The 13,402-nt window shown below is 38.3% G+C and overlaps 1 protein-coding gene across 1 annotated transcript; it reads left to right on the forward strand.

Moving 5' to 3' along the window:
* The first annotated feature begins 11,517 nt into the window (after positions 1-11,517).
* LOC149256520 (uncharacterized) lies at positions 11,518-13,158 on the forward strand. The gene is made up of 3 exons (XM_089457450.1): positions 11,518-11,766; positions 11,921-12,050; positions 12,231-13,158. Exons 1-3 carry the CDS (start codon positions 11,619-11,621, stop codon positions 12,868-12,870), a joined length of 918 nt encoding a protein of 305 aa, XP_089313576.1. The 5' UTR covers positions 11,518-11,618; the 3' UTR covers positions 12,871-13,158.
* Positions 13,159-13,402: the final 244 nt, after the last annotated feature.

The following is a 13,402-nucleotide window of genomic DNA, read 5'->3' on the forward strand; positions in this document are numbered from 1 at the left end:
TGGCTAAACTTAATTTATTCCTGTTTCATGTGTGGATGATGAGAGGTTTGAATTCCACGAGGATTTAGATTCTTCTTATTTTTCTTCCTTTTCTTTTGAAGTACATGGTATGACTTAGTTGGATTCATGTGGGTTTGCACATAAGTGGTGCAACACGGTAATTATGGCCATCCCTAGGCCTCTTAGAGAAGAATAAACTATGAGAGGTGCATTAAAAAAAAGGGGATTGCTGGTTGTCGATGTAGTGATTACATGATTACGTGGATCATAGTTGGGTTCGAGTCCCTTGAGTAATCTTCTGCGATGGCAAAACGAAAAGTAATCTTTATGAACTTACTTGGAGTTTGGAAAGATAAATATGTTGAGCATGATCAACTCAATGCGGAAATGTAATTTGTTAGAAAGAATTATAATTGCATGTTTATAAACTCCAAATAAGAACAAATAGTGGTATTTATAAACGTTTTGGAATTAGAGGCATTGAGCTTAGCTAACTCAATGGAGTGGTTTTACTATAATTAGTTACTCTAATAAATCATGTAGGTGAATCCAAGACAACAATTAAACCAGAAAAGGAAAGAGGATGCAAAGACACTCCATGGTGGATAATAAGGTTGAAGTGCAAAAAATATTGATTTTGTGCAACAACGACACTGGACATTAAATGATGATGGACAATTGAGTTGAAATTTTGTGTGGATTTGTAAAATAGACTCATGGTGTATTATATGTCCCATACATTTATTAGTAAGAAAATCTAGGATGTTTTGTAGTGCTATTTATAATGTATGTACCTAGTAACTCCATGAATTGGAGTGTGTAATATAAGCCTAATAAGGCATATGTACCCCCATAAAGTTCATGGTAATCTTAAAAATACATTGTATTTGCACTGTTTGTTTGTGGTAATCTTGAAACCATGTAGGGTTTGCCAAAACCCTTGGCATGGTTGAGGGTGATTTGAGAAAACTGTGGGCCTAATTATGTTGGGTCTGTGGTAAGTCTTGGTGGCTGAATTGAGTGCCTTGGTGGCAGATTTGAGCTTTCGTGGCTTTGTTGAGCCTTCGTGGCTGAATTGAGTGGCTTGGTGGTAGAGTTGAGCATTCATGGTTGTGTTAAGCCTTCGTGGTTGAATTGAGTGCCTTGGTGGCAACGGTGAGCCTTGATGGTTGTGTTGAGCCTTGGTGGCTGAGAGTCCTTGTTGGCATGGTTGAGGCTAATCCGATAAAATCCAGAGCATGGTTATGGGTAATCCGATAAAACCCATGATGATGATGGAGGGAGATTTCCAAGAACAAGTACATGTATGCAGTTATAATGGTTGACAAAACCATGTATGTGAAGGACTTGCTATTACACCAGCAGTTGCAGTGGTTGGTACCCATGCATTCCAGTGGATCATTTCTCCTTTATATTGACATAAAGATAGTATTTTGTTATGTTTGACCACACCTAGACTTTGCATATTGAGATCGAGACAAGTAGTCATTAAGGAGGTGACTTGGAAATTGTAATTCCTACTTGTCTCAGTTGTGATTCATTACATCTAGAGTCAGTTCCTATTCCTTAGGGTTATTATATCTAGATTTGCCTAGATTAGTGTGCGGTTGAGATATTCTCTCAATCAATTGATTATGTGTCCAAGATAGTCTAACTATCTTTAGACAACACTAAATATGTGAATATACAATATAGTGTGCATGCTCAAATTTTAAGTTGTAATATATATCTATATATCTATATATATATATATATATAGATATATATATATATATATATATATATCTATATATATATATATATATATATATATAGACAGACTATTTAAAAAAACTAAATGAATAAAAGATAATTTCCAAAATTGTTTGTTATAACTTTGCTATAACCTAAAGGTTTAATTTGTATTTTCCTTATATAACCATCAAATAATGTACATTTTAAAATGTACACATCATTGAATAGGGTCTTCAAAGCCTCAATTTAATGGGTGATTTATACGTAATTTCACATAAAATTATAGAAAACAAAATAAAAGATAACACTGAAAGATATATATCTATATATATTGAAATAAAATTAGAGAAAACAAAAAAAGTTAATGATTCTGTTAAGACTCATATGACATGTTCACATCCATGAGCCATTGGTCTTCTAGTTGTTTTTCTTTTGATTTAGATAATTTTGGGTAGTTTCTTTAGTGTTGGCACATTGGTGATAGATCTCAGTTTATTAGTTTGATTAGAAAACAAATATATTGTATGGTTTCATATGGAAATCTAAAATGTGTGCTTACAAAGGATATGATGCTTTTAATACATTCACACTTGAATGTAAAAGTAATTGTGTTTGTGTCTTTTAGATGTTAGCCTATCTACTAGGAAGCTCTATTATTCTTCCTTGTAAAAAGATTATGAATTTCTTTGAAATTCATGCATGCATATTATTGTTTCTTTAAATATTTGAATCCTTCCAAATTCTTATTTAAAAGTGGCTTCAAACTTGTTTTATTATCTATAAGGTCATTCTTAAGTGTAACTCATTAAATTGAAAGCTAAGACTGATTGTTCCTCTTCAAAATATATTATAGTTAATGGATTTGATCAGCCTACTTGAAATGTTTTTAGAAATGGTTTAGAATACTTTGAAAAATCTTCTATATTATATAAATAGTCACTATATATAATTGCAGCAAATCATTGACTACATTAACATTGGGAATAAATCTTATTGAATATGTTTTATCTTTTTAAAATAATATAAAACATATACATCTATGATATTAATTGAAGTTTATTTTATAATATTTATTAGCACAAAGCATATATAATATTAAAATAAAAATTATGAACAACAAAAAAATTAAGAAAAACACATAATACAATGATAAATAAAAATAAAAATCAAACATCATTTAATTTTTTTTTATACCATACTACTCATATAGCATTGATGTTCACATAAATTCCTGATTCTTCCATAGATAACATCCATATGATCTTGTATAAGTAAAAACTTCACTTCCTTCAAGGCCTGTTACTTCTTTAAGATCAACCTTTCCTTTAACCTTTCACTTCCCTGGAATGATGAAATCAAATCTAAAACATTCCTTTTCAGGAAAACAACTTGGTACTTGCCGATATAAGAAATTTTGGATTTCTTAATGTAGACAACAAATTTTGCAAATCTTACCGGCGTATAAGAATTGGTAAATTTTGTGGGGGTGTCATAACACAAATCCACATTTTTTTAATAAAATAGACGGTAAATTTGGAAAATCTAGTTAGCCCAATAAAATTTGGAAAATTTAGTAGGATCATAAAATCAAATTTTTACCATTGTTGGGAGGGAATTCTTCTCACTAAAAACATAGGAAAACAATATAACGATTGGGCAATAAATAGGCTGCGAAGTTGCCTCACTCGTACTGTTCTTGTTTAAAGCAAGATGCCTATAATAGAACAACGTTCTATTAGGGTATGAGATTTGAAATGAAAAGGCTACGCTCAAGATAGTCTATGAAGCATAATGACATGCAACTATCATTATGCTCTACAACATATTAAATATTTGTCTCCTCAGATACTTACAAACAAAATTGGAAGATTTCACACTTATGATTATACCCCTTCTGCCTTTCATAGTTTTACTAAACTCGATAGCTGCAAATCTAAGATTCTTCAACATTATGCTCTACAACATATTAATATTTGTCTCTGCAAATACTGACAAAGAAAATTGGAAGATTTCACACTTATGATTATATCCCTTATGCCTTCCATAGTTTTACTAAGCTCGATAGCTGCAAATCAAGGATGAAACAACTAACTCCTTATAACTGTGATCAAAGCTCAGGATTGCCTTCAACTGCCAGCATTTGGTAGATGCTAAGAATTTCTCTTCTTCTTTCACATGTTTCGAAAAACAATTCGCATACTCCAGGCTAAAAATTGTTATGATCTCACATTACAAAGAGCAATTATCACAGAATTACAGAAAATAAATAAATAAACACGAAGAAGTTCAAATAAAATTGTGTAAATAACTAGAGTTATATAGCAACATTTCAAAAGCTCTAATGAAAATGCTTACTCTAGATATTCCAGCTTCTGTTGTCTACACTTATTTAATCATTTAGGCTTGACAACACCACACTATGAAATCAATGACACATGCTAATCTGTCACATAAAAGACTCTCACTTGAATCTTTACATGGTTCAGTGTTGGGTCAGCGACCAGTTAAAGTTTCCGAGAAACGAAATCATTCAAACGAACCAGTGCAGCGTGCTCAAATACATAAGTTGTAATACTTACCTTCATAACTGTAACGACCTACAATTCCTAGGAGTGCGGGCAGATGTCCGTGCGCGCCGGTAGAGCTAAACGGGCGAGCGTTTGGCGAAGTGCAACTGCAGTGGGAGTAAAGTGCGAGCTCGTTCAAGCGTGCGGTATGAAAATATGCGCATGTATGGAGGATGGGCGAGCATGTTATATGCGTGGGAGCATGACTTAGACTTGTATGGAGGCTAACCTACATTTATGAGGAGCTGACATGGTAAAGTGAAGCATTTGCAATGGAGCAAGGGGCTTTGGGCGAGTCGGATGGGCAGCTAGACTACGCCTTGCACTTGGAATAAATAGAAGTGCATTGGATGGCATTCAAATCATCAATCGATCATCGCTCAAACACTTGAAATTTTCGCTCAAGAGGAGTTAGGTGCAGTTTTAGTGCGCAAAGCTAAGGGAGGAAGGCACAGGTTTGATGCGCCCATTCTTGGGCTAGTCGCATGGAGGAAAAGGCATTGGACTCGGTTGTGGGTGAAGGAGTGCCCAGTGGTTGGGTGAGGGCGTGCACGGGTGTGCGACGCATGACGGACGATTGAGGTGTGCACAGGTGTGTGGCGCCTGGTTTGTGTGACGACTTGGTGTGGGTGTCTTGGCGACTCGGGTGAGCGCCCGCCCGGCGTGCAAGTGTGCATGGTGACTTGGTGAAGTGTTGAGATTGTGAACGGAGGTGTGTCTCAGGTAGAGGTGCCCGTGTGTGGCGACTTGGAGGTGCGCGCAAGTTGGGCAAACAACACGATCGTGTGACAAGGTGAACGAAGCGTTGGTGAGTCGTGCGGCGACCATGCGGAGGTGCCAATGAGCTAGGATCCCGAGTTTTGCCTTGGATTGTAAATTTGGCTAAGTATGAAACTTGGGGTTCCCAAGTATACTTGTAAAGCTTTATAAACTGTTGTATAATATATTATCAGGCAGACTCATTGTTCAGGGAGTTGCCCCTCCCTTTATACTGTGCAATTGTGTTCATCATTTATAATTGCTCTTGATAATGAATGTGTATGGGTGTTCATTGGTATAAAGGATAACATAATAATACTTGGTTGTGAAACACAAACTAAGTAGGAGTAAGTGGTTAGGCGTAGTCCACGAACATAAGTATTAGTGAAAAGAAAGTGTTCGGTGGTGCCGCACCTCGCTAAGAGCGGTTGAAAGACTACCGCAGGTGTAGGGGCGTGATAGGTGGTATTAGAGCTAGTGCTGGGGGCTGGTGCTGGTGGACTGAATCAAGGAGCTGATTCTACAAAGACTGAAGACTTGGCAGGGAGCTCAAGTTTTGCAGGTGATAGGTGGAACATCAGGGTGATTCAGGGGAATGGTGAAACAAGTTTAGCATAGGTGAAGCTTCATGCTTGGGCCAAGTTGAACGACAAGGCATGGCAGGTTTGGAAGAGTGCAAAGGGAAGCTCTTGCTTACCTTATACAGGTTGAAGCGGATGAAAGAAGAGAACCCCCAGATTCGAGAGAAGCTTGAAGTCTTGGAAAGGAATGTTGAAGAGGAACTTCTTCAACTTGGTTGGACAATGGAGCAAGATGAAGTTGCAAATTGTGCTAACAAGGAAGAGGAAGCCGTGATGATTGAGGATGTTGCAGATATGACAACGATGGAGGATGAACTTGAGATTGATCAAGTTGGACCAGGATCGTGCAGTTTGCAGACATGGATGGGTGAGGATACTCATATGGAGGAGCCTCATGATGATGATGCAAGTATATTTGATGCTTGTGTTTCACTTGAGCATTTTTTAGATGGACCGTATGAAGGGAAGGGCAAAGTCAGTTTGCCGATGCTAGGGAGAATCTTACCATGGATGACTACGGTGAAACCTTGTATGGAGGAGCAAGGATTGTTGATTGTTGCAGGACTTGTTGGGGTTGTTTGTGACCTTATGTTAGAAGGTACAAAGGCCCTTGACAAGGGAGGAACATGATGATCGTTGCAGAGGATTGGGTCATGCTTTAGCCACATGGAGAATTAGCTAAGTGTCCATCATGACTCATGCACAGATTGAAGGGCACAAATTTGAGGTACGATGATGCTTGGGTGGACTTCTCATGGCCGAGACCAAGAGCAAGTCTTGGTGGGACCTTCAGTGGGGGAGCTATGATGGAAGGGACTCGTGAGGATGATGATATGGTTGGGTGACCGAGTTCATTAGACTGAAGATTGCAGCTTGGATGAAGATGACCGATTGTTGTGATGGGTCTACTTGGTTGGACTACATGGGTAACTTAGTCATGGACATCAGGTTGGAGACATGGAGCATGGAAGTCTTATGCAGGGACATTGTGCGGGAGCACTTGTAGAGGTGTCACTTATGGGCATCCAATGAGGAGTGCCAAGGGAGGGATGTTGTGCAGGTGGATTTGCTAGTGTGACATGGAGATTTATTATTTATGAGCCGATGGAGAGGTTGTGCACTCTTGTACAACAAGGCCATGGAGTTGGATGGACTTGTGAGTAGACTATGCAACATTCCTACTACATGGAGAGATGAGGCATCTTGCAGAGACCTTTGGGCTGAGACTTGTATGCTTGCTGAGATGTTGGTTGGAGATGACTCATGGAGCTTATGATGACATGAGGTTGTGACTTTTAGGGACTTCATATATGGTGGGTTTGTAGGATCTGATGCATTGAGGAGCTAAGGTCATAGACTTTGATGTAGGATGGGGTGCATACTTTCAAGTACATGTATGGGAATGGCTTGAAAGAGTGACTTGATGTGGACGATCGATATGAGACACTTTGGAGTGATGGAGTTACAACAATGATGATGCCTTGGTGGCAACGCTTGGGCATGGGTTGAGCCGAGACTTAACCACTTTTGACACATGGGAGCTGATTGATCTATGATCTTGGGCAACATATGGATAGATGAGACAGGTGTATACTTGTTTCTATGGCAGACTTGAGGGATGGCATATTGCAGATATGATGGATGTTACTTCATGGACCTGGATGTGGCACGTCAAGAGTCGGAGTTTGATGAGATGGTCTCTTCATATTGAGGAGATACACATATGGATGATGATGTTAGGGTAGATGTGGCTGATTTCATGCAGCACATTGGCACCAAACATCATGGATAGCATGTTGCAGATGAGATGAGGGCTACTTCATGGACCTCAGCATGGCTTACACTTGTATGGAGATGGATTCTTGATCGAGTTGATGATGTGACGGGATGTTTAGAGAAACAACTGATGGTGGCATGAGGATGTTCACTCTCATGGTTTAAACGTGATAGTTGGATTAGCTACCCAACTAGTTCAGACATGGAGTCGTGAAGTGTATAGAGATGTGTTAGCATTGTGTTGGAGTATCATGGCAGCAGTTCACATGAGGACGACACATGACAAGGTTGACACGAGAGGTTGCAGGAAGCATGTAGCTTGAGGTGGAGGGGCCAGCCTTCCACGATGGAGAGCAACATGTGGAGATTGTGACATGGTGGTTGATGATAGTGGATTGAGATGATTTCCGATGTATGACATACCGATGAGGTGTATACCTTGGTATGGTGACCTTGGTGACATCTGGTTGTCGGGATGAAACATGATGGAGACGGTGGTTCTACATATGTTGCAGGGATGTTGCAGTATGTGGAGGAGTTGACATCATGGATGAGACAGACATTGTTGATCTTGGTGGATGGCTACCAGGATGGTATGTTTTCGAGGACGACAATGACCTCAGGTGGAGGAGGATGTAATGACCTGCAGTTCCTAGGCATGTGGGCGGATGTGCGTGCGCGTGGGTAGAGCTAAATGGGCGAGCATTTGGCGAAGTGCAACTGCGGTTGGAGTAAAGTGCAAGCTCGTTCAAGCGTGCGATATGACAATATGCGCATGTATGGAGGATGGGCGAGCATGTTATATGCATGGGAGCATGACTTAGACTTGTATGGAGGCTGACCTACATTTATGAGGAGCCGACATGGTAAAGTGAAGCATTTGCGATGGAGCAAGGGGCTTTGGGCGAGTCGGCTGGGCAGCTAGACTACGCCCTGCACTTGGTATAAATAGAAGTGCATTGGATGGCATTCAAATCATCAATCGATCATCGCTCAAACACTTGAAATCTTCGCTCAAGAGGAGTTAGGCACAGTTTTAGTGCGCAAAGCTAAGGGAGGAAGGCGCAGGTTTGATGCGCCCATTCTTGGGCTAGTCGCACGGAGGAAAAGGCGTTGGACTCGGTTGTGGGTGAAGGAGTGCCCAGTGGTTGGGTGAGGGCGTGCACGGGTGTGCGGCGCATGACGGACGATTGAGGCGTGCACGGGTGTGTGGCGCCTGGTTTGTGTGACGACTTGGTGTGGGTGTCTTGGCGACTCGGGTGAGCGCCCGCCCGGCGTGCAAGTGTGCATGGTGACTTGGTGAAGTGTTGAGATTGTGAACGGAGGTGTGTCTCAGGTAGAGGTGCCCGTGTGTGACAAGGTGAACGAAGTGTTGGTGAGTCGTGCGATGACCGTGCAGAGGCGCTGACGGGCTAGGCAACCGAGTTTTTCCTTGGATTGTAAATTTGGCTAAGTATGAAACTTGGGGTTCCCAAGTATACTTGTAAAGCTTTGTAAACTGTTGTATAATATATTATCGGGTAGACTCATTGTTCAGGGAGTTGCCCATCCCGTTATACTGTGCAATTGTGTTCATCATTTATAATTGTTGTTGATAATGAATGTGTATGGGTGTTCATTGGTATAAAGGATAGCATAATAATACTTGGTTGCGAAACACAAACTAAGTAGGAGTAAGTGGTTAGGTGTAGTCCATGAACATAAGTATTGGTGAAAAGAAAGTGTTCGGTGATGCCGCACCTCGCTAAGAGCAGTTGAAAGACTACCGCAGGTGTAGGAGCGTGACAATAACCATCCCACCATTAATTAGAAAGGAGTTCGGTTTCTAAGTTTATATTTGCAATTTTTAATCTCGAACAAATTTAAATGGTTACAATAATCAATTAACGAGGAGCTTTACGAAACTCAAATAAACCCACCAGTGAAAATGAAAACCGTACCCAAAAATTTACCCCGTGTCACCACAGAACTTATGGCAAGGGATTCTATTGCAAAGGATTTCCTCGGTAAGGGTGAGTTCTCATTGAAATGGTGAAATTCACCTATCCTTCTTGTGGTGTCACCAAGAATAGTATCTAAATCAAATTAACATTCCACACAGTGATCGAACCAGTTAGATGAAATTTGCAATGGTCATAATAATAAATTAACGAGGAGCTTGAGGAGACTCTAGTACAAAAACCAGTGAAAATGAAATTTGTGCCCAAAAATTTGTGTGTGTCGCCTCAGACATCATGACGAGGAACTCTGGTGTAGAGCATTTCTTGGGCAAGCGCGGCGAGAATTTCCTGCACATCCTTTAGCATAACAAATGTTTCGTGCTCAAACAGTTTCGTGCTCAAATGGATGATGGATCAGTGAATAGGGTGTTTCTATAACTGAATTTGCAACCGAATATTTCTAACTACTTTCATCGAATGGGTGAATATTTTTTAATCTTCTAACATCGAATCCAACTGCACAAGGTTATGACAGAAACACAGAGAGAGGGAAGTCTTTTTCCTATGGAAATCCCTTACAACGTAATTAAGAGTGTTTTAGTGCATTATATTGGTCACTGGATAAAAAATTGTTTTGCAACCAGGAGGAGCATTTTGCACAAGTTCATTCAAGGAAGTTTCTTCATTTTTATTTATTTTTAACCTTAGAGAATTAAGCTGACTAACTCAATTTTGTAAACAAATAAAAGAGAAAGCTATAGCAAGAAATACTTTAACAATAAACCTATTGCAATAAAACTTTTCACAATACACCCATTCACCTTCAATGGAAAACAAAAAAAGACAAGTAAACACTTAATTTCTCACTTTAATTCATATAATAAACTATAAAACCCTAATTAAGAGAGTGTTAACTTCTCATTCTATTACTTTATAATAACATAAATTGAATAAATTTTATCTTTATGCTTTATATCTTTATAAACTTATTACATACATGTAAACAATACTACAGTGTTTTTTTACCTATTATTATAATTAATAAATATAATACTTATATTTATTATAATTAATATTTTAAGTGTATTCGTGAACAAGGTGTAAATAAATTGACCTCACCAGCTTTTAATATAAATCAATGATTTAATTATATAAATGAAAATTAATTTTCTAAAAAAAATTGAGAATAAAAATTTCAAAATAAAACTACAAATTCTTTTACATATTTTTATAATTTAAAGTTGTTTACAGGTATTATAATTAATATTTAAATATATTTGTGGATACAGTGTCAATAAATTGACTAAGCTAACTTTACAAATTCTTTTACATGTTTTTATAATTTAAAGTTGTTTACAGTTATTATAATTAATATTTAAATATATTTGTGGATACAGTGTCAATAAATTGACTAAGCTAACTTTTAATATAATTCACTGATTTAATTTCATGAAGGGAAATTAATTCAATTTCATACGGAGAAGTTGAGAATGAACCCAACAAAATAAAAATATTTCATTACCACCCAACCCAAAATTAGGTGAATTGCTTTTTCATCAACATTAAAACTGACTACCTCTTAAACACACTCTAGTTAGAAAATAATCATATATTTTAATATATTTGATTGACAATTCACTCGTTCAGCTTCCATTCCTGAAGAATGACCGTTGTGACCGGTAAAGAAAGCTACTACGCCGCCTTCGCACATGTTGTTTAATAAAAGTGCAAAAATTGCAAAACGTCTATTTATGGTACAAAAGATTTGCACTCATGTTTAATAAAGTTGTCATTCTGATCCTAACTTCACAAATGCCAGAGGCCTTCGGCCTTTCGTCACTATCATCAGATAGTGGCCACTGGCCCGTCTAAGGACGAATGTAGTGGTTTAGATTTAACTTAACAAAACAAACATGGACAGCCTGATTTTGCCACCGCTCGACCTTGCATAATAAAACACACAAAATATGATTCGAAAGCCGTCTTTCTCGGATTTAAAAAATAAAAAAATCTACGTTGAGACGAGTTGAGAGCATTGCAGATTGCACTCGGATTCTCCTCTATCCCATAAGTGGTCCTCGTCACGAGGAAAATTGTTACAAAGTCCATCACGGGCTGCAGAAGACTGTCTTTATTTATTTATCTTATTCTCGCCAAAACTGTTATCCTGCAAAGGGAGATGAACAGAGGAGGACCGGCCACTGAGAGATTATATAGAAGCTGTTGGTTGAGAGTCTGTTGGATAGATCAGATCATACATCATGGGTAGATCTCGCAGTTGCTTCGGTGCAAAATCCGATGGTGAGCGTCTCAAAAGCGGGGCTTGGACTCCTAGCGAGGATAAGATTTTGAATGATTGCATTAAAATTCATGGAGTTGGTCCGTGGAAATCTATTGCAAAGAAATCGGGTGAATATAGCTTATAATAATCTTCACAGTCCTTGTATTCTTTGTTTGTGCATGTCTAATGATGAGTGGTCCTTGAATTTGAATGAAAATAACTGTGTTTATCATGAGAAGTTAAGTGTAAAATTATATTAAGCCGAACAACTTGGTTTTGTAGGCCTAAAACGATGCGCCAAGAGTTGTAGATTCCGTTGGTTGAACTATCTTAGTCCAGATATTAAGAGGGAAAATATTTCGCCGGACGAAGAGGAGCTCCTCATCAGATTACATCGTCTTCTTGGTAATCGGTATGTGAGTCAGCAATAATCTCTCTGGAATAAGTATCTAACAAGTTTTTGCTAATTTGGTATAAAGCTCAGTGTATTCAATCAAAAGTTATTACAATGATTTCATAATCCTCATATATATACACATGGAGAGATAGTAAGGTGAAATAAGTATGGAATATAATGTGATCACATGTGCAGATGGTCATTGATAGCAGGGCGACTTCCTGGTCGAACGGATAATGAAATAAAGAATTACTGGAACACCCACTTGAGAAAGAGGTTACAAATGGGTGAATTAGAACCCAACCTCCATAAGCCCTTCAAGAGAATGGATATGCCTTTTGACTCCAGTAATTATAATGAGAAAGATGTCGAAAATATATATGATGGCCTGCCTCAAAATACAGCCCTGAAAACAAGGTCAGTGAGATACAGGGAAAAGGAAGTAGTAGACGTAGAGAATGTTAATGGTTATAATTATGACCATCTACCAGATACCCATGATGGTATTAATCCAGAAGAAGAAGAGGACATGAAAGCAGCAGATGATCATGTTGGTGAAATAGAAGCCTCCAAATCATGGTGCCAATTATTGTTGGAGGATTGTACGGGGGATTATCGGTACGATCGATTGGAGTATGTTCAAGGCCTTCAAACAAACAGAGTTAATCGTCAGTCTCCTACCGTTTCCCCAAGTGAAAGTGAAATATTGCACGAAAAGCAATCATCTTCCTCTTGCAATTTACTCGAACAGGAATTCTTGCAGACCGAGAATTTTAATTCGACATACTTCGAAAATTTAGTAGAGTTGGACAAGCTGTACTCTCTTCTAGTATAAAATATTTTAAGATAATGAAAGAAAATTGTAGACGGTCGCAGGAGATTAAGAAAAGTTATGTGCACCGCAGGCTGCTGACGGCGAATTTGGGTTTTGATTAAAAGGTAGAAAAATATTGTCAACACCGAATCTACTCTGCCAAAAAGGACAAATCAAACTCCGTGTTGGTGAGTTCTCTATATTTTCCACATGCTTTTGTAGCTGTCTGGTGTGTCTGCTGCACATGAATCTAGGGCTATCGAGATATTTTATATTTTAGCACGTCTATGACCTCACTATTATGTGGCCTTATAATCTCTGTTCTGCTACCATAATAGGGCTATTCAGTCATTTTATATTTTGGCACGTCATTGTCCCCACTGTTTTGTGGGTTTATAATTTCTGTTCTGGTATCATATTTTATTAAGATGTTTATGTAGCCTATTATCCGTCTAAATTTCTATTAAAATATAACTTTTTCTCAATTTTCAAATTGATAGTTTAATGGAAGAAGAATGTGGTTAACAATATGATGTTGTTATCAAAATGATCT

The sequence above is a fragment of the Pinus tabuliformis genome, chromosome 7 (assembly GCF_031772625.1).
Source record: "Pinus tabuliformis cultivar Carrire ecotype Pingquan chromosome 7, CPIR1, whole genome shotgun sequence".
Classification (NCBI taxonomy): domain Eukaryota; kingdom Viridiplantae; phylum Streptophyta; class Pinopsida; order Pinales; family Pinaceae; genus Pinus; species Pinus tabuliformis.